Below are 26,347 nucleotides of genomic sequence, written 5' to 3'. Positions count from 1 at the left end.
CACCCCACCTGATAGAGTGTTATATTGGCATATGCTGTGTGTCAGGATAAGGAACCTGCATTTGCAATTTATGGCTGATTGAGCAATTATATCCAATAGCCTGGGATATAGGTACCTATGATCTAGCTTAAAGGGATTCCGCAAGGGGTGTGGTATAAAGCTGCATACACACACAACGATTTAGTTAATGAACGATTTTAGTAAATGATTTTTTCCCTTGAAAAAATTAACTAAAATCGTTTACTAAAGTTGTTCATATACTAAATGTAATAAACGATTTTGTAGAACTACAAACGATTTTTGCATATTAACTTACTGAAAATCGTTCAGTTGACAAGTCTGACTGAACTACAAACGTGAACGCGCATGAACGATAATCGTTCATCGTTTGACTCAGAAAGTGAACGATTTTTACAAACGATTATCGTTAAACGATATCGTTTAACGATAATCGTTCAAAAAATCGTTGTGTGTGTATGTACCTTTAGAGATAGACAGTAATTAGTTAGACAATGTCTAGATAGACACCAGGGCGTAAATTTACTAAAGTGAGAGTTTTTAGAAGTGAGTTTTAAAAATGATGTTGCCCATAGCAACCAATCAGATTCTAGATATTATATTCTAGAAGGTTCGAGTTAAATGTTAAGTAGAATCTGATTGGTTGCTATGGGCAACATCTCTTCTAAAACTCACTTCTAAAAACTCTCAATTTAGTAAATTTACCCTCTAATGTTAGACAGTCAATACTTAGACAGGGAAAGAAGTCGACATAGACAAAAGTCAGACACACTAAAGTTAGACATGTAAAAAGTTCGACAGGTACAAAAGGTCGAAAGGGTCAAAAGTTCGACATGAAAATTATCAACACAAAAATGGTCGACAATTTTTTTTTTTGCAATTTTTTAGCCCTAATCTTCACGCTAATCCTAACCCTCTCCTTGGTGCCTAACCCTCCCTCCTGGTGCCTAACCCTAAACATCTGGGTAAGTGCCTAACCCTAACCGCGGGGGTAAGTGCATAACCCTAAACCTAACCCTAATCCTAAAAAATGAAGAAAAAAAATGTGTTGACCATTTTCGTATCGATCATTTTCATGTCGAACTTTTGACTCTATCGACCTTTTGTACCTGTCAAACTTTTTACATGTCTAACTTTAGTGTGTCTGACTTTTTTCCGTGTCGAACTTTTATCCTTGTCTAACTATTGACTGTCTAACATCTGGTGTCTATCTAGACATTGTCTAACTAATTACTGTCTATCTATATTCGGGAACCCAACTGAAGTATTTGAACTTCTTATATTGAATTATATTACTGACAATATTTTCGTTGCTTCTTGTATAGCCAATTATTGAGCTCTACAGTTTTTATTCATAATTGTTGGTTTGAACACTTCTAAAATCTTTTAAATAGATTAATTAAAGTAAATTTTTAATACTTTATATGAGTGCCCCCCCAGAAAGAGTTTCTTTTCTCCCAATTTTTGTTCACTGAAACAGGAGAGAGTGTATGCTTAGGGAGCGGTGCATCACCGTGCTGCTGTGGGTGTCCCGCTCGTGCACAGTGGGTACCCCCGGTCCAAGACGCATGTTTCACGCAGACGCTTCCTCAGTTGGATACATGAAATATCTAGGAGACTCCCGGGAGAGCAAGCCTTCCTCACTGGTCCGCATCTCTGTACATTTTGGGTGCCATGATGATTTCAGTAATCACGACCCACACACTTGAACCTCGGACTGGGTATGGTATAGATTGCTGGTAGCAAGTGAACTTGTCCCTCAGGCACCATTGCATGTACTTTGTTATAAATGCAGTCCTATTAGTGACTTTCCTATATTTATCAGATGATATGATATAAATGCATACCGTGGGTAGCCTGTTATTGGGATTCTAGACATGAATGTATTTAATTGACCTGTTGTACTGTTCTCTAGTAATTACTCCTCATTGCGTTTTCTTTCAGAGACATTCACATATTTGATTGATATGGCCACAAACAACACACTGACTTTGTTTGAGGGCAAGTACCGCGCCATGGCACAATATGCACACGAATCAGTGCGGGAGCTGTTTACTGACCTTTCGCTTAATATCATGGGCGCTGACATGTCTCTGGACGATGCATTTTCTCGATTTTTTGATGCTCTTTTCCCTCTGGTCTATAACCACCTTATAAACCCAGGGGTGACGTCATTGTCAGAAGAATATTTGGACTGCCTACGTCTGACACGACAGGACATTAATCCTTTTGGAAACTCCTCCCATGAGATGGTTGCACAGTTGTCCAAGTCTTTGTGGGCCAGCAGGATGATGAAGCGGGCACTAAACATGGCAGAGCAAGTTATAAACAGCACTGAGCATGCGGGCTTGACACGAGAGTGTACCCGTGCATTGGTGAGAATGCAGTATTGTCCTCACTGCCAAGGACTGACTCTAATCCGACCTTGTGTTGGCTACTGTCACAATGTTATGAGGGGATGTTTGGCCAGCCTGGCAAGTCTGGACGCCCCGTGGAGGGACTTTATTAATTTGCTTGAGCATCTTGCTGACCAGATGTCGGGATCACATGATCTGGAGCAATCACTTTTAGGAATCCGGGATGCGGTTAACCAGTCAATCCAGTATGCAGAATCACAAGGTCCCCACCTCTCAAAAATGGTAAGTCTGAAGAAATCTTTTTTTTTTTTTATTGTCACTATATCAATAAGCACATGATTGATTTCATACTACATAAACTGTATATCACATTTTCTCAGGGCTGTGACTACAACTAGGTGAACCTAAGTGGTCGTGTAGGGTGCCAGAGTTTAGTGAGAACCTGAAACACTGTCAGTTGTGTTTTTATAGTAGCGCTCCCACCCCTATATGAGGTGTTCACTCCTCAGCCTAAGCCATAGGTCAACCCATAGGTCGCTGGTTAAGCTAGTGTTATGGCATCGCCGTGCAGTGATATGCTAACCCATTACTCTGAAGGGCTGCACGTAACCCTTTTTGGGGTGTACGAGGCCCCTGTACCACCTGATGCCCGCAATTGCTATATACTATGCAGTGATTTGTTGGACTTGAAGACATGGGGGTCAATCCAATTGCATGCGATGTACTTGCGGGTGTGAGTCATCATGACAACGGGCGCACTTGACGGCAGCCGAAATTCGCATAAAAGTGCTCGCAGCCCCATAGAACTTTGAGAAAAATGATGCGAATTCAGGCTCGGAGTCGGCCGCGAGGTGTATGACATTGCCGGCGTTTGAACTCTGCGACGACAGCAAATGGATTGACCCCTTTGTTATTTATATAACTCACCTTAAAACCATCAAGCAGCTTTAGGAAAAGAATTTGGTACTGAAAAAGTTTTTTTGTTCTGCATTAACAGACTCATTTTATGTGCTTAGAGAGGCTTAGTCATACTCATTAGTGCATTTGTATGGCGAAAGACATAAAGCTTTCACTTTTATTACAAAGCATTTGCCTGTTTCGGAAACAAGGGAACAAAGGGCACAATAATATTTGTGTTTATGAAAAGTCCCCGTTCTTTGTATAGAGATGTCTCTGTGACATTCATCACACTCTGTCTGTCTGTTTGAACAAATACATTTCCCATAGACCATTGAGGAGTAACGCTGACCTCAGCCACTGTGAAAGCTTCCCCGAAGGCTGAGTGGGTCTGTTATGGCCAATACTTGATTCAATTCCCAAACCTTGAAACATCTGCTGGTTTCAATGCTGGATTGTTTGATTATATTCCCTACTGAGATTTCCGGCGTCTGCGGGGGATGCTGGACACCCTGAAGTTGCACTTATCTGTATGAGGAATGGAAGTAATGCTTTATTCTAAATTGTTCATCTTGGCCAGTATGATTTTTGGTCTGTGGCACAAATAGTACATGTCTATGAGATTACCAGTTCCCCGATTAAGTTAAGACAAAAATGGCTTACATAATGAACGGCAGTTGTATAGTTGCACTTGATCTCTTGCGATACATCTCTTTATATTTCCGTATGTTTAGTCTTGCTGGTTTCTCTGAAAGGAATAGCTATACAGAATTCGCTCACATACCCTCATACCGCCACTTGGTACATAATGCCCCACATATACTTCAGAACTATCTTCAGATTTCCCCACAGGTCACTCAAACTTCCCACGTGTTTCCACATGGACTTAGATGTACCCATATCACCCAGCTCACCGAGAGTACGATAACTACCCACTACTATTCCAGTAACCTAATTTGTCATTAATTCAATTATTAAGTTAAATTAATTTGAATATATGCCAGCCTAAAATGTGCTTCCCTTTTGTACGGCACAAACTAGGAGACTAAGGGGTATATATATTTTAAAGTGAGAGTTTTTAGAAGTGGAGATGTTGCCCATAGCAGCCAATCAGATTCTACTTAACATTTAACTAGCACCTTCTAGAAGATAATAGCTAGAATCTGATTGGTTACTATGGGCAACATCTCTACTTCTAAAAACACTCATTTTAGGGATTCAGTATGATTTACCGCCGGCCACATGGTTCAAATCCCGACAGCGGCAGCCCGATGGGTGAAAATCCTGATCGTCGCTACGGGTCTCGCACCAAAGGGGGCGAGCTGTCGATGGTGATTGACAGCTCGCCATGTTTGGGAGGCGGGCAGGGGGGGTGGCCGGCCAAACGGAGGCGTTCCTGACGGAACGCTTGCCGTTTGGGGGCGGCCCCACTGACATCAGCAAAGATATTTTCATATTAAATTTAACATTTAACTAGGTGAAGAATATAGGCCAGGAAATCTGGATTTCAAAACTGTAAACACTGCATCATCTCTGCTGCATATATGATTTGCTATATATATATATATATCACCATTCCTCTGATCCCCTAATGGTGGATGTCATTGCACCATGGAATTAACATTAACAATCAAAAATGACAGAAGGCATTTATCAATCCTTGAAGAGAGACCACCAGTTCCTGTGGCCAGACATATCAGGCGGCGGATCGGTAAGTGTATGCAGAATACATTTGTACAGAACACTTACTAAATTGTTGGATCGGTCAGCCCGAGCACACACACACCGACCCAAGTACACAAGTCACACTGATCTCACACATCTGGTGCACACTGATCACAATTACTCTGACATCACACATCTGGTACACACTGATCACAATCACACTGACATCACACATCTGGTATACACTGATCACAATCACTGACATCACACATCTGGTACACATTGATCACAATCACACTGATATCACACATCTAGTACACACTGATCATTGTACACAAGTCACACTGATATCACACATCAGGTGCACGCTGATCACAATCACACTGACATCACACATCTGGTACACACTGATCACAATCACACTGACATCACACATCTGGTACACACTGATCACAATCACACTGATATCACACATCTAGTACACACTGATCATTGTACACAAGTCACACTGATATCACACATCTGGTGCACGCTGATCACAATCACACTGACATCACACATCTGGTGCACGCTGATCTCAATCACACTGACGTCACACATCTGGTACACACTGATCACAATCACACTGATATCACACATCTAGTACACACTGATCACTATGCACAGATCACACTGACACCAGACATCTGATACACACTGATCACTGTACACAAGTCACACTGATATCACACATCTGGTGCACACTGATAACAATCACACTGATATCACACATCTAGTACACACTGATCACTATGCACAGATCACACTGACACCAGACATCTGATACACACTGATTACTATGCACAGATCACACTGACATCAGAAAAATAATACACACTGATTATTATACAGTACACAGATCACACTGACATCAGACCAGGGGCATATTTATATGCACACCCTGTACCCATCCTTTTTTTTCATACTTACCTCTCCGAAGTCCTGTAGAGTAGCGCTACACAAAATGCCCTGAAAATGGCGGCCTCAGCCATTTTTCCATTATTTTACGAATGCACAGTAGGAAATCACCGGGAAAATGGCTGCCGTGCCATTTTCCCCATGACCTGAGCATGGGCAGTAGACTCCGGGCACAGACTAGTGCCCGGAGTCTACTGCTGCTGTCAGTTCGCTGACGGCAGGCGGGGAGAGAGGAGGGATCCCCGGACAGGGAGTGAACACGGGCCCCCTCCTCTCTTAATACGCCCCTGCATCATACATTTGATACACACTAATCATTATACAAATGTCACATCAATATCGCACACCTGGTACACACTAATCATTATACATAGGTCACAGTATTCTTACACACATGGTACACACTGATTACTATTAGAGGACACACCAATGATGCACACTGATCACTATATACAGGACCCAATGACATCACACACCTGATACACACGGACCATTATACACAGATCACACTGACATCACACAGCTGGTACAAACTGGTTACATATACTGTACATGCCACTCTGAAATCACTCACCTGGTACACACTGGTTATATACACTGGTCATACCAATATCACACTTCTGATACACAGTGGTCACTATATACAGGACTCAATGATATCATACACCTGGCACACACTGGTTATGTACACTGGTCATACCAATATCACACTTCTGATACACAGTGGTCACTATATACAGGACTCAATGATATCATACACCTGGCACACACTGGTTATATACACTGGTCATACCAATATCACACTTCTGATACACAATGGCCACTATATACAGGACTCAATGATATCATACACCTGGTACACACTGGTTATATACACTGGTCATACCAATATCACACTTCTGATACACAGTGGTCACTATATACAGGACTCAATGATATCATACACCTGATTAATGGTCACTTTGACATCACACACCTGGCACACACTGGTTATATACACAGGTGAAACTGATCAGTTATGCTGGGCATCAGGGGCGCCAAGAGGGGGGTACTAATTACCCGTGCCTGAGCTTGTTGGAGGGGCCCGGTGGGGAAACGGGTCCTCCGTCGACCCCCTCCCTCTTATTTGTTAGCAACCCTTCTCCTCGGCCCAACACATGCTGCTGTGTGCTAGGCTGCAGTGGGGCCAGGGAGATTGCTGCCGCTGAGCAGCAGCAGTCTCTTCTCCTCTGCACGTGGGGGCAGCGATCACACTGACCGGGCCTCCCCCTCTTCTGGACTTGCTCCTGGCTGAGGGGCTCACAGCGCCCCCTCCTCAGCGTGCAGCGCCGCTTCATGGTGCTGCATATAGTGTTTTCTTTTTTTTTCTAAGGGGGGCATGGTCATGCCTCATTGGATTAGGCAACACCCCCGAGAGTACCAGGGCCCAGGCCGGCTCTCTACAGGCCTGTTGGTCATACACTGTCCAGTCATCGGACTGATCAATGGATAATCAGCTGATTGGGACGATAATTGAACAATGTATTGCCACGACCAATCAATTATTATAGGTCTGCCAGACACGCAAAATCTTCCAGGATGTCCGATAGATCCGAAAATTGGTTGGCCGCATCTGGCAGTGTATATACGATTTCTCCTGTTCTGTTACTGGGGAGGAACAGGGAAATGTTTCCTCCCCGGAGGAGGAACCCAGTTACCGTGGCCCATACACTGTGACATATCTCATAGTATATGGTGGTGGAAGTTTGGTCTTTATATGATGGTTGCTGCTTGTCAGATAAAATGTCTGTCAGTTTGATGTATGCAAAGCATTACACAGGTCACATTAATTATCAATTACACAGATTACACTGATCACTTTTACAGTGATCAGTGTAACCTGTAAGCATGGAGATACCTCTTGTAGTGAATAATATTAATTTGTCACGTACAGTATGGGCTAATTAAGATTATAATTTAAAAAACTCAGGGTTAAATTTGTGAAATTCATCCCTCAAACAGTGGTAGCGAGTGAACATACATAGCAAATAATTTTACAGGGCTGTAAAACAACCTGATTTATTGCGCACAGAGTGACAGAAGGCATATAATATGCCTGGCGGGGGTTTACATACGAGGCTTGGGTCAGCAGATACTGACTAGACAGGGTTAATAATGAAGTTTCTAGGTTTTTTGCATATTTACAATTTCATTGGTTTATTTAGTTGGGGATGGGGTGTAAGTGTGTCTGTGCTCTGTGGAACATCCTAGTTTCTCTTGCCTATCGGACATCCCACCCTCCCTCTCTAGTTGTTGTCGGCTTTTTGGGATTTGCGGGAAAGACCATCTGAAATGACTGTCTGGCTTTAGATCTTGAGGTGCACTCCTCACCAATACCCGGGTTAGGCTGATTCTACCCTACTGGGGTCAGCAGCACCACTGGCGCAGGTGGGCCTTATGGATTTGTGTCAGTGGGAGGGGAGATAAGATAAAACAGACTCAGCGCCTGCTATACACACAGGGGGTGATACAAAATACCATGCTATTGCTATGGTAGCAGCAGCGATAGTACTACTATGGTAATGCAGCAGGAGGCATCATGCCTCCTGCATGCAGTACTGTTCCGAGCTGCAACCATGGACGCAGCATCGAAACATCTGCGTGATCCACTGCCGACTTGAGCGATCATGGGTCACGCAAGCTGGCGATCGCAGTTGTTCAAAATAGGCCAGGAAATCTCCGTCAGCCAACGGAGATCCTGGCCTCTTCCCTCCCCCTCCAACGATAGTGACACGGAAACAGAGGCCGTTGCCGCCCTCTACCCGCCCACAAATGGCAGCAGACAGTCTGCTGCCGCTCTGCGTGCGAACACGCAGGACCCGTACATGCGCAGTATGGTTCTTGCACCGGTGCAGACTGTCACAATCAGAGATGTGCACTAACCATCGGGTTGGCGCACATCTCTGAATTAGCCCCACAGATATATAAACCAGTGCAAATAATACTCACATCTGCAGCAGAAAAAAAGAGGAATTGTCAACATCACATGGAAAAGACTAAAAAGGCATATCTGTGCTGGTGTAGTAATTAATTCACTAGTAAGCACATAAAAGGTCACAATTTAAAATAATGTATTAATAATATACAAAGCGATATTTATTAAAAGTATCACATTTATTAATGACCTATCGTAATAATATAAAACAGGTTCTGAGGACCTCATTTATCAATGAGTTCTATCATTCACAGAGAGTGCTAAAACCCATTGTGTATGATAAATGGTGCTTCTGCCAATCAGCTCCCAACTGTCATTTCAGACAGATAATAGTTGGGAGCTGATTGGCTGGAGCACCATTATCATACACAATGAGTTTTATCACTCTCTGTGAATGATAGAACTCATTGATAAATGAGGCCCTAAGGTGCCCATATATGGTGCGATAGGCACCTTGCACTGCGACGGCCAATCCGACGGCCGACATATCGGGCGGTCCCCACACACGGAGCAATCCGCTGCCCGATATGCCGGCATCCCCCACCCGCATAGCACTGCATGGGATCGTACAAAGCATCCCCAGATCAAGTGAACATGCAGTAAGATCTGGAGGTGTGACGTACGACCCCACGGGAGCGCGCACTGGCCGATATCATTCCCACTGGCCGATATCATTCCCACACACGGTACGATATAGCAGCGATATCATACCAATCCGTCGCATCGGCTGATATATCGCATACACAGTTCTATATTACATACACGTCAAGCATTACAATGTTTGCAACTTAAGTATAAATCTCAGTGCAACAGTAGCAAGTGAATTGTAACATTTAAAATTTAACTGTCAAGCTGCATACACACACAACGATTTTGTTACCAACGATTTTATGAACGATTTTCTGTCAGATTATCTGTCAGATTTTTTAAAGTGTAATGAATGATTTTTTGAACTACAAAACGATTTTTGCAACTTCCCTTAATGAAAATCGTTCAATTGGTCAGTCAGAATGAACTACAAAAGGGAACGTGCATGAACGATAATCGTTCATCGTTATAATGGAACATACACACGGTCAGATTTGTCAGATCTGTCAGATGAACGACTGAATGATTTGAACGATTTTACCAAAGATTTGAACGATTTTTGACTGCATTAAAATGAATGGAAACATCCAAGTCTGACTGCAAACACATCAGATGTCAGATATCGTTATCTGATCATCGGGAACGCGCATCGTTCATCGTCCATCGTTCAGGCATGTCAGATATGTCAGATTTTCCTTCAGATATGAACAATTGAACGATTTTTTAAATCGTTATTGTTCATTCCCGAAGGAACGCCTGCCATTTGGGGGCAGTCCCACTGACATCACTCGTAACTAGAACTTTGTGGGCCCCACAGCAACATTATTCTAGAGACACCTCTCTCTGCAACTGTTCTTTGTATGCCCCATAGTAGGGACCTAGGGCCTGATTCAGACCCGGTCGCAAGCGCTGAGCGCTCACAACCGGGTCGATGTTGGCCCAGAGCTCATGCGCACGACGGAGCCGGCTCCGGGTCTCGCATGCGGCACCACCGGAGAGAGGCTGGCACATGGGCCCCCTCCTCTCTTAAAACGCCCCTGAGTCCCATGCATCCAGGTATACCAGGCACCAACAATTCCAAATCACAAATGGAGAGTGCGGGTTAGGGTACAAAAGCAGCGGCTGTCAGCATAAGCGATCTGGAGAACAGCAACGTGTTTTAGCCACTCTTGTAGCCTTTATCAAGCTTGAGATGTGTATGTAATGGAATGGGATTGAAATACCGGCCGCCGATCAAATCCCGACAGTGACAGTGCGACAGATCAAGATCCCGACGGGTGTTGGTAAGTAAGTACCATAACCCTCCTCCCCCCCTCCAACCCTAACCCTTCCTTAAGGATGCCTAACCCTAACCTCCCCTCCTAGTGCCTAACTCTAACCTTCCCCCAGTGGTGCCTAAACCTAACCCCCCCCCTCCCCGCACCCTAAACCTAACCCTCCCAGGGGGGTGCCTAACCCTAACCTCCCCCCCTAGTCCCTAACCCCCCCTTCCCCTAGCCTAACCCTAACCTTCCCCGGGGGGGGGGGAGTACCTAACCCTAAGTTCCCCCGGGGGTCCCTAAACCTAACCCCCCCATCCCCGGGCTAAGTGTTATACTTACCCGGCAGAGGACGATCGGGATGGCGGGGATCGGTCTTCCGGCGTCGGCATTTCGATGCCTATCTTAAGTCCCCTGTTGGGCAGGTCACGTTGCATTGCGTCCGCCGGTCTATTAACTACATCCCGTATGTAATATAGAACTAAGAAGCTGTTTTATATTATCACGATAGGTCATTGATAAATGCATGATACTTTTTAATAAACATTGCTTTTTATATTATTAATACATTATTTAGAAATGTTACCTTTTATGTGCTTACTAGTGAATTAATTACTACAGCAGCGTAGATTTGCCTTTTTAGTCTTCATTGGGAGGGGAGCTGGGTACCTTGAGAGAAGTTATATGATGGGTCAGCAAAAGGCTCCCATCTAGGCCTGGTGGTGGAAGTTTGCAGATGATTACACTGTCAGTAGGGCTCTTCTTACTTTGCCACCATACTCCCCCTTTGTAATTAATAACATAATTAAAATTTAAGTAAAAGCAGACACTTTTCCCCACCAATATCTTGCTCTGAGTCTTTATTTTAGATAAGTATATGTTGTTTGCCAACTGTCTGGGAAGTGTAGCCAGATCCTGATATGATAATATGTTAATAATTAGATGAGCAAAATCCTGCGAGTGCCCCCATGTAAGGAATTCTGTTTTCTGTAGGCTGACATCAGCCGATACAGAGTTTAATAATACAATTGCATACAGATGTGCCCAGTTACATTGTGGCTGATCGTGCCACAAACGTACGCACGCATCGCGCCGTGCGATTCCCCACACCTGCATAAACCATAATACGCTATGGCGGGCACTGCCGTCGCACCATTATTATTATTATCCTTTATTTATATGGCGCCACAAGTGTTCCGCAGCGCCTTACATAGTACATAGAACTAATAAGTGAACAAGAAACTAGTAACTTACAGTACATTACAGTGCAGGACAAGGACATGATTTATATACATTGCTGCAATAGTGATTAAAGCACTCACAATAAGCAGCCGGGAGTTAGCAGTCCCGTGTTAGGTGCCCTTGTGGGGAGTAAGGAGTAGAAGAAAGTGTAAGGAGAAGCACATGAGGGAAGAGGGTCCTGCTTGTGAGAGCTTACAACCTATGGAGGCGCGGTCGTGTACGCAGTGCGTGTATCTGCTCGGGGGCGTTCGTCTCACACTATGCCTGGTGCGATTTGCCACGCCAGTGGCAATGATATAGCTGGGCATATCTTTATGTGAAACATGTGACACAGGATAGTTTGGTGTTGGATTTGATGATGTAGCATTTAGGTGGAAATGAATGCTGAATCGTAGTAGAATCTAAATCATACATGCCAACATAATTTGTCTGCCCTTCTGGAGGTTAGAAGAGATGCAGATGGACAGTGCAAATGGACAGGATGATGCAAATTGCATCATGATACCCCCACCCCCAATTCCACTATTCATGGCAGGAGAATGATAGGCAGATGGGTAAGGGGGATTCCCTGTCTGGGCTTTGCATTGTAGATATTAATCCCTGCATATACAGAATTTATAGAAAAGCAGGGGAAGGGAAGAATAGTGGAAGTATGAGCAGAGTGATTGAGAGGAAGGGACAGGAGAGGAGAGGATGGAACAGGAGAGGAGAGGAGGGGGCAGTTCAAGGAGAATAAAAAATGCAGCTAATCGTGGCTGGTCCAAGGCTAGAGAACAGCCACTGAAGCCCAGCAGAAAATCCATGGCCACAAAATACTATTAAAAAAAATAAACAATGTGGGCAGTAGCACTCAGGCAGTGGCCCACTAGGCCCTGGGCTTCCACCTAGGATACTGCCTAGTACAGTGATCCGTTCCTGGATCTGCTGTCTCTAGCTCATCCCTGCTTCATGCCCTTTCAATCCTTTTCACATCTTTATGCCATTTTAACCCAGGCACTTATTCCTTGCTTTACACCATACAGAGTTTAACCTGCAGCTCCTGGTGGTCTTATTCTTAGACTTCGGGTAATGTGCACTCTTTGAAGGTTTGAAGGCTGCACATGCGACCCTTGAAGGGTGTCATGTTGCCCATCAGTGCACTATGGGCACCAGCTCAGCTGCAAAGTGTCCTTGGAAACTATTTTCAACTAAGTTCTGTTGTAGAGTGTTTAGTTTCCTTGCAGTTTCCCTGCAGTCATGATTCCAGTGTCTGAGGTTTCTGCAGGTGCTGCTTTGATGTTGCACCAGGGACTCTTGGCGAGAGTTCCCATAATTTTGAAAGAGAAAACCTTAACATGCATGTGACATAAAGTTATGTCAGTCTATAAAAGCCATTCCTTTTTTCCTTTGGGTGCCAAATGCAGTTACAGTTTAAAGTATCCCATTCCCAATAATCCTGTTAATCTAAATGTACCAGAATTCTGTATTCTAGAAAGAAAGAAAAAAAAGCATTTAAAGCTGCAGGAGAGAGAGAGATAAGATAAGAATGCATGTATGACAAAGAGCTGCGAGAACATGACTTCTCAAAAAAAAGTGGTCTTGTGTCTCAACTTGCCCCACTTTAGGGGTAAATTGATTCGAATCAATGGGTAAATTGAGCCATCTGGGGGTAAATTGTCCAATTGACATTTTCACGTTTAACCCTGAGCACAATTTAAGAAAAAATATTGACTGACACATTTTCCTTTTCCAAAATAGTCTTATTTCTTGCCTTAAAAGTAGCTTTAAACAATATAAAACCAAAGTTTATCATTCAAACAATGAAACAATTTTCTTACATCATCTGTTCAGCATTTCAACGACTATTCAACATTCCTCCCGTCAAGGTTGCAGGGAAATATGAAGTGTTGCTTCCTCCTTGCCGTCCCTCCAGCCTTTTGCATTTGAGGTAGCTTCTTCAGTAAATCACTTTGGGGGAGATTTATCAAAGCTTGGACAGAGATAAAGTGGAGAGAGATTAAGGGGCAGATGTATCAAATCTTGGAGACAGATAAAGTACCAAGCAATCAGATCCTAACTGTCACCTTACAGGCTGCATTTAAAAAATGACAGTTGGAATCTGATTAGTTAGTGCTTTGTCTCTCCCCAAGTTTTGGTAAATCTCCCCCTAAGTACTACCAATCAGTTGTCATTCCACAGGTTGTGTTTGAAAAATTACAGTTAGGCTCGGTACACACCTCGCCGACCTATCTAACGATTGGTAAGTGCATATACACTTGCCAATCATTCAGGTGATATAACTGCCAGCAGAGCTATTAGAATATGACCATCCAATGTGACGTCTTATTCGATTACGTCTGCTGCAGGCATATCGGGCTGTCAACGGGTCGTCCATACAGACAGCCAAATAAAACAATAGATCTACTAGATATATTGTTGTCTGCTGTGTTGCAGGGACAATCAGATATGATTGAATTACTTAGTTCACAGATATATCGTCTGTACACACCCGCCAATGCACTACAGATATATCGCCCGTTCAATGGAACGGACTATATACAGTATCTGTCGGTGTGTACCCAGCTTTCGGAGCTGATTGGTTTGTACTTTCTCTCTCTCCAAATTATCTCTCTGCAAGTTCCACATCAACATTTTCCTTGAATGCAAAAGTGGGTTTCTCTTTGCCAGTGCTCTCTCATGTTCGTCTGAGAAATCTTGCGCTCAATTCATCGCTCTTAATTTTTAAACTGGCTCAATTTACCCCACAACAACCGATGGAGAAAACTGCCTTGCTCAGTAATTCAGGCTAATCTTTAGCTAAATAATTGACATGGTTTTATACATTGGCAAATCACCAACATGTATGATATATATTTTTAGACCTGGATAAATTAGCTACGACATAACAATCGGTATGTCGAAAATTTACTGTGACTAACAAAAAGCTGTTTCTTGTGAAAAAAAATATACTTTACACTTTATCATGAGCTTTTCTCAATCACAGCCAGACAGGAATGAGTGGTGCTTCCCAGGGGTGGTTTAAGAGAAGGTGAGGCCAGTGTGCAGACTACTCCATGCAGGTCTCCTCTCTGAGGTGCAGTAGACACTAGCCTGGTGCCTGAGTCCACTGCACATGTGCAGGTCTCCGGTAACTCTTTGCCCGTTCCATGGTACCGGGGACACCTCTACTGCACATGTGCAGGTCTCCGGTAACACTGTGCCCGTTCCATGGTACCGGGGACACCTCTACTGCACATGTGCAGGTCTCCGGTAACACTGCGCCCGTTCCATGGTACTGGGGACACCTCTACTGCACATGTGCAGGTCTCCGGTAACACTGCGCCCGTTGACACCTCTACTGCACATGTGCAGGTCTCCGGTAACACTGCGCCCGTTCCATGGTACCGAGGATACCACTACTGCACATGTGCAGGTCTCCGGTAACATGGTGTCTGCGTCTTGGCACTAAGGACACCATCTACTGCGCATGTGCAAATCTCTGGGAAAATGGCTGCAGCTCCATTTTCCCAGTGATTTGCGCTTCTACTACAGCACCGACGCAGGACTCCGGAGAGGTTATTAAACATGGGTGCAGGGTGTGTGGTGCGGGCTCCACTGGACCCAAGGTCCCATGTGCACTGCACACTTTGCACCCATTATAGATATGCCAATTGTGCTTCCTGAATTTATGGTCACATGATAACAAAAGTGTACAGTTGCCTAGATACAGGGGGTGGGTAAACTTACCCACTGGCTCATCTTACTCCACTCTCCCCTACAGTTCCCCTTGCAAAATGCAGTAATAATGGGAGACCAGCTGGCAGGTGGTATGAAGCTGTCAGTTTACCCCATGCTCGCCTACTCTACCCCAATCCCGGATTCAGCTTCCCCTTTTTTTGAAAATGGGAGGTCAGGGCAGTGCCTTGATGACATGATTCATGTTATTACACCTCAGAATACTATAATTCTACCCATATATATACTACTACCCATTTTAATGGTTTTTATATATTTTTTTTTTTTTAGAGCAAATGTCGGTTTCTGGTACAACAGCTTTTTTTTATGTCAATTATAAAAGGCTAAGGTATAGAAATAACACACAAGAAGCCTGGCGGTAATAACTGAATAATAATAATACTAACTGATTAATATAAATAATACTAGTTAAGCAGCAAAAGAAAAAAATGTGCTTGTGGTTGCACATAAAAAAGGGGTTTAGTAGGCATGGCCGATGGTTCAATTCCCGACAGCGGCAGCCCGGCAAGGGTGAAGATCCCGTTCATTAAAAGGTAAGTATCGCTAACCCTATTTTCCCCCCTAACCCTCCCTTAGGGGTGCCTAACCCTAACCTCCTCCCCAAGTGCCTAACCCCCCTCTAAATGCCTAAACCTAACTCCCCTTTCCCCGCTTCCCCGCAGCCTAACCCTAAGTCTCCCGGGGGGGTGCCTAACCTCAACCCCCCCCCCCTTCCCCTAGCCTAAACCTAACCCTCCTGGGGGTGTGCCTAACCCTAAGTCCCCCTGGGAGCCCTAAAACCTAACCCTCCCCCTCCCGCGGCTGTCCGCGCCCTGCGCCCGGCTTACCTTTGTTCGCTCCCTTACCCTAGCCTAACCCTCCTGGGGGGGGTGCCTAACCCTAAGTTCCCCCAGGAGCCCCTAACCTAACCCCGCGGCTGTCCGCGCCCGCCGCCCTGCTTACCTTCGTTCGGTATGCCGGGCTCCGAGTGTAAGTAAAATGACAGACGTTGGGATTTCGACACCAGTCATTAGACCCCTGCCGGGATTAGAGAGCCGGGAAGCCGGCGGTCGGCATTTAGATCGTCGGCTTCCTGACTACATCCCCATAAAAAGACCTATAGAATAGGTACAGTACAGAAATACAATATATATCTTTGCGCTAATAATACAAAAGGCCTGGACCTTTTCTGGACAGTACAGTAACACTTACCTGTTTTCATCATGGAGTTCCAGAATAACGGACACGTGTATCTTAACTGAGAACACAACAGGCGCTGAGGTTGAGGCGGGGATCGAGCTGCAGCTGACCATTAGATATAAACTGAGTCTGTCAGGTATGTGCTGCCCCCAGTCTTTGGCCGGAGATTAGCCACCCCTCCCTCTCTTCCCCTGTCAACATACAGGGGGAACATTCAGATTTCTCCAAGTGGAGATATATTAGTATCTTTATGCGCCCTATGTTCACATCTGTACGGAATTATAAAACAGGTTGAACTTTCTTTATGCTGAAAAGGTATATCCCATGACTGTGAGATTCGATCACCTGGAGTACATGAGATTTTGTTTCACTTGAGAATACTCGGATATAGGTGTGGACACAGCAATTGTCTTTTCAACATTGGATTTATTGGAAAAATTTAGATCCACCTCCTGTAATAATGAAACTGAGTTTCTATGTGGATATCGCTTGCAGGATAATTCATAACAATTATTTTAATATTGAATGTATATCTTTCTATGTATGGATGTTATATGTGATGTCTAAATTATTTTACTTGATCGGTCAATTTATTAATAATAAACCTTTTTATAGGTAATTTATAATGAGTATGTAATTTTTACCATACCTATCTTCTTTTGTATTATTAGCGCAAATATATATATTGTATAACTTCTAAAAATATTACTTTTCCATATTTTTTCCATACTTATTTACATATTCACAGCTATCACATATCATTATTGAAAATTGTATGTTTCTACTCACACTGTACTGATTTCAGCAGGACAGACCCCATTAGCGGACCTTGCCAGTGGTGGTGCTTTGTCAGAAAGTGCGCTTGTTTGGGTTTATCACGGCAGACTTATTAATGTCTGGAGGTTGTTTTGTCCAAATTTCTCCTGTTGGGAATTGCATCTACTTCCCTGAAGTATAAAGATACCAAATACTTAAATATTATGTTTTGACTTTTCACTCTTTTTCCGTAGGTTTTAATTAAAGTTCTCCAAAAATTCAAAAGTAAAGTGAGCAGCATCATAATGTGGGTAAGGTGCAATCAGGGAGATTGCTAGACTCTACAGGGAGACAGGGAGATTACTATTATTTCAGGGAGTCTCTGTGACAGTCAGGGAGATTGCTAGACTCTTCAGGGAGACAGGGAGATTGCTAGTATTTCAGGGAGTCTCTGTGACAATCAGGGAGATTGCTACACTCTTCAGGGAGACAGGGAGATTACTATTATTTCAGGGAGTCTCTGTGACAGTCAGGGAGATTGCTAGACTCTTCAGGGAGACAGGGAGATTGCTACTATTTCAGGGAGTCTCTGTGACAATCAGGGAGATTGCTACACTCTTCAGGGAGACAGGGAGATTACTATTATTTCAGGGAGTCTCTGTGACAGTCAGGGAGATTGCTAGACTCTTCAGGGAGACAGAGATATTGCTACTATTTCAGGGAGTCTCTGTGACAATCAGGGAGATTGCTAGACTCTTCAGGGAGACAGGGAGATTGCTACTATTTCAGGGAGTCTCTGTGACAGTCAGGGAGATTGCTAGACTCTTCAGGGAGACAGGGAGATTGCTAGTATTTCAGGGAGTCTCTGTGACAATCAGGGAGATTGCTACACTCTTCAGGGAGACAGGGAGATTACTATTATTTCAGGGAGTCTCTGTGACAGTCAGGGAGATTGCTAGACTCTTCAGGGAGACAGGGAGATTGCTACTATTTCAGGGAGTCTCTGTGACAATCAGGGAGATTGCTACACTCTTCAGGGAGACAGGGAGATTACTATTATTTCAGGGAGTCTCTGTGACAGTCAGGGAGATTGCTAGACTCTTCAGGGAGACAGAGATATTGCTACTATTTCAGGGAGTCTCTGTGACAATCAGGGAGATTGCTAGACTCTTCAGGGAGACAGGGAGATTGCTACTATTTCAGGGAGTCTCTGTGACAATCAGGGAGATTGCTATACTCTTCAGGGAGACAGGGAGATTACTATTTTTTCAGGGAGTCTCTGTGACAGTCAGGGAGATTGCTAGACTTTTCAGGGAGACAGGGAGATTGCTACTATTTCAGGGAGTCTCTGTGACAGTCAGGGAGATTGCTAGACTCTTCAGGGAGACAGGGAGATTGCTACTATTTCAGGGAGTCTCTGTGACAGTCAGGGAGATTGCTAGACTCTTCAGGGAGACAGGGAGATTGCTACTATTTCAGGGAATCTCTGTGACAGTCAGGGAGATTGCTAGACTCTTCAGGGAGACAGGGAGATTGCTACTATTTCAGGGAGTCTCTGTGACAATCAGGGAGATTGCTACACTCTTCAGGGAGACAGGGAGATTGCTACTATTTCAGGGAGTCTCTGTGACAATCAGGGAGATTGCTACACTCTTCAGGGAGACAGGGAGATTGCTACTATTTCAGGGAGTCTCTGTGACAGTCAGGGAGATTGCTACACTCTTCAGGGAGACAGGGATATTGCTACTATTTCAGGGAGTCTCTGTGACAATCAGGGAGATTGCTATACTCTTCAGGGAGACAGGGAGATTACTATTATTTCAGGGAGTCTCTGTGACAGTCAGGGAGATTGCTAGACTCTTTAGGGAGACAGGGAGATTGCTACTATTTCAGGGAGTCTCTGTGACAGTCAGGGAGATTGCTAGACTCTTCAGGGAGACAGGGAGATTGCTACTATTTCAGGGAGTCTCTGTGACAATCAGGGAGAGTTGACAAGTACAGTGTGTATGTATCGTGTTTGGGTAGTTTGTGCAGCATATTTATCAATTTTGTCTCCAAATTTGCTGCAGTAAGTGAAAAAGCTTCAGAGCAATTTACCAAGCAGCCGAAAAGATGCTGTAAACTCTCTATCGGCTAATGTCAATACACATTTATATAAAAGTACAAACTATAATAAAAACAAAGGCTCAGAGAGTTACTGTATTGGCTAGTTTAGGTGGAACTGCTAGATTCATGGATCTGACTGTGATTGCTATAAAGCGGGTGGGGCTTTGTCAAAAAGTGTGAACCTGGGTGGATCAAGGTTGATTTGGGTAGATCCTAATTATTTTCAGACGCTGAATTCCTTACAGATAGAGTTGTAATGTGTGTGTATGTGCAGGGACGTGCAGTCATGGGAGGCAGAGCCTCCCCTGTCATACTCCCTCCCCTATCATACTCCCTGTCATGCTCCTGAGTTTTTATACATATGTGTGCCTCCCCAGCCATTGGCCTCACCGCACATCACTGTGTGTGTCAGTTGTATAGTGATGTGATTGTACAGAAATTCAATTGTTTTCTCAAAAACAGATACATTTGATGCGCCGGTGGCTAACTCTATAGAGGAAAAAATAAATGCATGTATCTTTCCTATCACCGTTTGCCGCATCTCTCTGTGTTTTCTTGCAGGTGGAGAAGGTCTGTGGGGAACTACAAGAAAGTCCAGTCAAAGAGTTACCTGAGGTCAAGCTGGTAAAGGAAGAGAAGGTTGAAGTACCCCCAGTAGAAAAGCTCCACTTGCTTGGACAATTAAGGAGGTAATTCAGAGTCATCCTGACACCAAGGACGTTTAGCTTCTGTTCTCTTTCTTGTGGGATATAAACATCAAATTATTTATATTCACTACATTCCCATTTTATGAGATATGTTCTTTAATGTCTCCAAACACTGTCAGTTGCATTTTCCAAGGAATTATAATAACTGAGCCACTGTGCATGATCTCTGAACCTACTTCTTCTCCTTGCTATAAGTACTTTTGCCACTGCACGCCAAATGATGTACATATAAATGTCGTCTGATTAACCTTTCTCTTTCTTTCTCCTGCACTTTGCCTGATACTCTGCTTTCCTTCAACCTGCTCCTCTCGTGGTGCTTTTAATTCCACCTTGAATTCCCCAGCTCTCTGCCTCTGAAAGCTGTGAAGAATGACAGGCATCGCAGTTTGAAAAGAATTTCTCGGTAAGACAAACCCACTGGCTGCCCGTTTGCCTTCACTCTTTGCATTTCCCGTTGGCCTTGTCCTCTGCCCCTCTTGGAATGTTTGTGCTCCTCAGCCCCCTGCTGGACAATAACATTGTGTTTGGCTGGAGCCGCTCTCACCATAGAGCCCAGCTAATCAGCATGCTATAATAATTCTTGTCTGCTGTGCAAGTTTATATTTTCCTCTAATGCTGACTGGGTATTTCTTATAGGCACAGAACTAATGGAAATGGATACAGCTGAACTCACAGTGATATGTTACACATACGCCTATGTGCCAGTATAAAAGTAATTTGTAATATTCACAGATTTTAATTCCTCCATACTTCAACATATTGCTAATATGAGATGTTAGCAGGAAGCATTGATGTGTGAACTTCTCCAGTGACAAATATTGCTCAGCCGTGCTGCATACTAGGGGCCACGGTGCATACAGCATTTCCACAGCTGGGACACTTGATATGTAGTGTCTAACAGTTTAGTTTCCCATCGGTTGCCGGGATTATCCACCCTGTGCCCAAATAAATGAATCATATATTAACATAAAGCACAATGATTTAGGAAACGCAAGGCGAAACGTTGGGACTCTGGACACATGCGATGTGCGACTTAGATGCTTAAAATAAAATAAAAGAATCGCTCAATTGTGTCTGAATTTGGCAGTGCATTAGACTCAGGATCAGAACCTAAGTCCCCGAGGCCAGGTATGCACTAGTACGATATCTTGACAATTTGTCATATTGGAATGACAAACCCTCAAGATTGTCTGGCTTATAAGCAGGATTGCGCACTCCTGCGGGTCGCATGCGATATCTGGTTGGCCGTGCTACACAGCGCTGTACAATGTACTGAAGGAAGGGACGAGGTATTATTCCGTCTTTCATTACATCGCTCTGTGTGTACATTAGAACCTTTCTATATCACTTAGGCCAGGTACACATAGAACCGACCGGCAATCGTGCTGATGGATGGGGAAATTACCCTTTGCCCCGGAGCAGCGGAGATTGACGGTCGTTTATATGTTTACCCTGCCTAAGGGATTTAAAAAGGTTCTAATGGTCCTCATTAAATGTACGGGACTGCAATGAATAAATTATTTTGTGTCTTGAAAATGACTGTACTATACCTTCCAACTGTACCGATTTAGGTAAAACAGTCCAGATTGTAATGGCCTGTCCCACCCTCCCATCCGCTGTGTTTGATGGGAGGTTTGACCTGATCATAGGTATGCACGGCAATGGAGCAGAGTTTTGAAGGGAGGGGAGGTGAGAAGATTTACGATGAGTAGTCTCTGCGAAAAGTAAAACCCTCCAATGAGATGTGGCCACAGCCCTTTTTTCAGGTGTCATTCATTGTCCCTATTCCCATAGTCCTAATGTTTGGTTGAAAAGACGACCAAAACGTGCTCTGTGTGGTGCAGAATTAGCTATGGCCTTGCCATAAATATCAATTTGTTTATTGTGCCGAAATTGCATATGTTTATTGGGCAGGGGATCAGAAGATTGCCCAGGCAAAGGGGAGGAATTGGGTGGACTGTGAGCTTCCTTGACAGTAAAGAGTAGGCGCTCCTTAATGACTTGTTTGGTGGAGCAGTGCAGAAGTTACATTTCCTTCTGCAGAGTCTGATTATACAGTACATATCAGATACAGGGGTGGAGATCATGTACCTCCTTGTGTGCAGAGGGATATTAGACCATTTCCACAGCCCTTTTTTCAGGTGTCATTCATTGTCCCTATTCCCATAGTCCTAATGTTTGGTTGAAAAGACGACCAAAACGTGCTCTGTGTGGTGCAGAATTAGCTATGGCCTTGCCATAAATATCAATTTGTTTATTGTGCCGAAATTGCATATGTTTATTGGGCAGGGGATCAGAAGATTGCCCAGGCAAAGGGGAGGAATTGGGTGGACTGTGAGCTTCCTTGACAGTAAAGAGTAGGCGCTCCTTAATGACTTGTTTGGTGGAGCAGTGCAGAAGTTACATTTCCTTCTGCAGAGTCTGATTATGCAGTACATATCAGATACAGGGGTGGAGATCATGTACCTCCTTGTGTGCAGAGGGATATTAGACCATTTCCACCCTATAAAATGACTAAGGGATGAAGATTTAGTACTAGCTTAGAAAAAGTGGTTTTCGGGTGTTTTTGTGCTAATGGGTCCTTTTTTGTTGCACCATTTTGTACTTTGGAGAAGAAGCTTCACACAGACACAAATGGCACATGTAGTACAAACAGTCCTGATGTCCCCTGACTCGCATGGTTCATACAAGCAATTAACAAAACTGAATACATCGCTCAGAAGAAGAACTGAAATCTTTATTGTAGGATTGCTTTCACTCCTTTGTAATTGAAATGAATGGTTATAAATTTGACACACGCACTAAAATCTACTCCATCTGTATGGTGTACAGTAGATATATGATTAGCGATGGGTGGAGGGACCCCCCTTGATGTTTTGGAAAGGTACTGTGCGGGAGCAATGACGGTAATCATCCTCATTGTAGACATACAGGAGAACACTTCCAAAGGCCAGTTCTCTGCAGCGCCAGCATACATGAGTAATTGCACCAGGATATTTGCATAAGTGACTGCGCAGCGGAGGAGAAAGACAATCGGGTATATACATGCTGCATACCTTACATTTGGTTGGAGACACCTATAGCATTGCCTTCAGTAATTATAATATCCCATTTTTTTTTTTTTATGCAATCCCTTTAGGCCACACTTAGTTTATTTCTGGCATACAGGGGAGAATGGAAGCCAGTATTAATGTAAAAAATTATGTTTGCATCATTCTCCATAATCCCAATGGGTCCTGAATGTCAGAATCAAATTATTTATATGGCCTTCCTCCATGACAACCTGCAACACCTCAGATTGTATCCCCTGAAGTTTTAATATACATAATATAAATGTAGGATTGACCTTTATCCGCTGCCAAGCAGTCATTTGTTGGATGTAGTAGTTACAATGAGTGCTTGTAAGCTGCCCCCTGCTGGTAGGACGTATTACTACATGTGCTTATTAAAATATTACCACATGTTCATTAGGACGAAAGCAGAATTATTATCTTTTATTTTTTAGAAGCAACACATTATTCATTATTCCCCCTAAGGTTTTTTTTTTGCCTTTGGCTTTCTAGGACTAATACAGCTACAATTTATGAATAAAAAATAATCAACATTTTCATCTCTATAATAAACTAGCTGGGATATCCGGCGTTGCCCGGGTCCTTGAAGTATATCTGCAGCCTTCATTTTTTTCATTTAGTCCTCGTTTATAACACCATTCCATTGATCCTGAAAAGGACCCCACTGTTTGCTAACAACACGGAAGCCATTCATAACTAGATAACAATGTAATTTAGGAGTACTGGTACATACTGTATCAGGAGTTCTAGTACATATCAGCCTGTGCCTTCAGATCAGTGCAGGTTTAGGCACTGGAAGACATCCTAAGCGAACTTGCTTAAACCAAAATTTCAAATCAGAGCCTCCACGGCCTACTTGGTGGGCACTATGTAGACCTCCATGGCTCTGATGAACTTCAAACATAGCCAAAAACCTAATCAACCACCGTGCCAAATTTGGTGGAGCTAGGTATAAAACTCTGGCCGTGCATAAAGGACAAACAGACAGACACACACACACACTTTCTCACTTATTATATACATAAGCCATGCACTATAACCTTAAGTACCAATTAAATAATCGAGTCTTGTTGAATTGGGTATGTTTTCTTAGCACACTAACCTACATATAGCATAGATGTCATTGTATTATTTGATGGCATACATTTATTAAGTTGCTTTCATTTTGTTGTCTGGTTTAGTTAATTTTCCTCAAAAAAATAATTGTGAGCAGCAAAAAATAGTACAGGCCCTACTCTATATAGCAATGTGAGCAGTTTCTTTACAGGTCATGTATGAGCCACAAAAGGGCAAACTCATAGAGCTGATGCTGTTCTGTTACATTATTACATGCCTACTTTTCTGGACCTATTGTAGGATAGTGCACACTGATGGTGTGATAGTAAACCAGGCACGCACTCTGATGTGACCATATATTTTGACTTGCAGCATTGCATTCCCGAGTTACTCCCAGCTACTATATTGGTACACCTGTGGGAAGGCGTTTTTCTAGACACAAATTGACAAATGTAGTAAAAATATTCTAACAGATTTCTTTTGCATGAACGCTAGAGGGATAATTAGGTGCATTCATGCACATAAAGAAGCATTGCAGGCCCACATACAGTATTTTGTGACTTGTAAATTACCTTTACAGGGTAAGGTGTCTTTGGCAGATTGTAATTTTCTTTTTAATTTTCTGTAAAAATAAAAAAAAGCACAAAAAATCTGATAAGAAAGTGCGTATGTGTGCTGTTCCCCAGGCTCATTACAATATCTGTGCATTGGTTGACCATGATGACCCACAATAGTCTCTATTTGTTTCAGTGAATTTATCAAGTACATGAAGCCATCAAGAACATTTTATACCACATTGGCAGAGCGTTTGTGTGATGGGGACCTGGCAGTGAGAGACGGTTCTACATGTTGGAATGGAGAGGATGTGGTGGAAAGGTAAGCTCTCCTCCTAGTAATGTGTTACAGACAGTATGTGGGAGCGGTTACTGAGACAGGTGGGTCTACGTGTTAGAATGGAGAGGATATGGTGGAAAGGTAAGCTCTCCTCCTAGTAATGTGTTACAGTGTGTGGGGGAGGTTACCGAGGACTGGAGGGTCTACATGTTGGAATGGAGAGAATGTGGTGGAAAGGTAAGCTCTCCTCCTAGTAATGTGTTACAGTGTGTGGGGGAGGTTACTGAGGACTGGAGGGTCTACGTGTTAGAATAGAGAGGATATGGTGGAAAGGTAAGCTCTCCTCCTAGTAATGTGTTACAGTGTGTGGGGGAAGTTACTGAGGAGAGGTGGGTTTACATGTTAGAATGGAGAGGATGTGGTGGAAAGGTAAGCTCTCCTCCTAGTAATGTGTTACAGTGTATGGCGGAGGTTACTGAGGACAGGTGGGTCTACATGTTGGAATGGAGAGGATGTGGTGGAAAGGTAAGCTCTCCTCCTAGTAATGTGTTACAGTGTGTGGGGGAGGTTACTGAGGACTGGAGGGTCTACGTGTTAGAATGGAGAGGATATGGTGGAAAGGTAAGCTCTCCTCCTAGTAATGTGTTACAGTTTGTGGGGGAGGTTACTGAGGACTGGAGGGTCTACGTGTTAGAATGGAGAGGATATGGTGGAAAGGTAAGCTCTCCTCCTAGTAATGTGTTACAGTGTATGGCGGAGGTTACTGAGGTTTTCTTTGGGTCTACATGTTGGAATGGAGAGGATGTGGTGGGAAGGTAAGCTCTCCTCCTAGTAAAGTGTTACAGTGTGTGGGGGAAGTTACTGAGGACAGGTGGGTCTACGTGTTAGAATGGAGAGGATATGGTGGAAAGTTAAGCTCTGATAGTAATGTGTTACAGTGTGTGTG

The 26,347-nt window shown here is 43.6% G+C and overlaps 1 protein-coding gene across 3 annotated transcripts in view; it reads left to right on the top strand.

The window, feature by feature from the left end:
- The window catches only part of LOC148534364 (glypican-5-like), a 318,714-nt gene that overhangs the window by 136,465 nt on the left and 155,902 nt on the right, over positions 1-26,347 (top strand). For 2 of the 3 annotated variants that reach the window (XM_088466433.1, XM_088466419.1), the window contains exons 3-6: positions 1,963-2,657; positions 20,295-20,422; positions 20,784-20,843; positions 25,318-25,443. In XM_088466433.1, the coding sequence (XP_088322559.1) occupies positions 1,963-2,657; positions 20,295-20,422; positions 20,784-20,843; positions 25,318-25,443 (1,009 nt within the window). The remainder of the gene's footprint in view (positions 1-1,962; positions 2,658-20,294; positions 20,423-20,783; positions 20,844-25,317; positions 25,444-26,347) is intronic. The other variant, XM_088466426.1, reaches the window with a different exon arrangement.

The sequence above is a fragment of the Taudactylus pleione genome, unplaced genomic scaffold, assembly GCF_031769625.1.
Source record: "Taudactylus pleione unplaced genomic scaffold, aTauple2 ptg000066l, whole genome shotgun sequence".
Lineage (NCBI taxonomy): Eukaryota > Metazoa > Chordata > Amphibia > Anura > Myobatrachidae > Taudactylus > Taudactylus pleione.
This window is presented reverse-complemented; position numbering and strand designations above follow the sequence as displayed.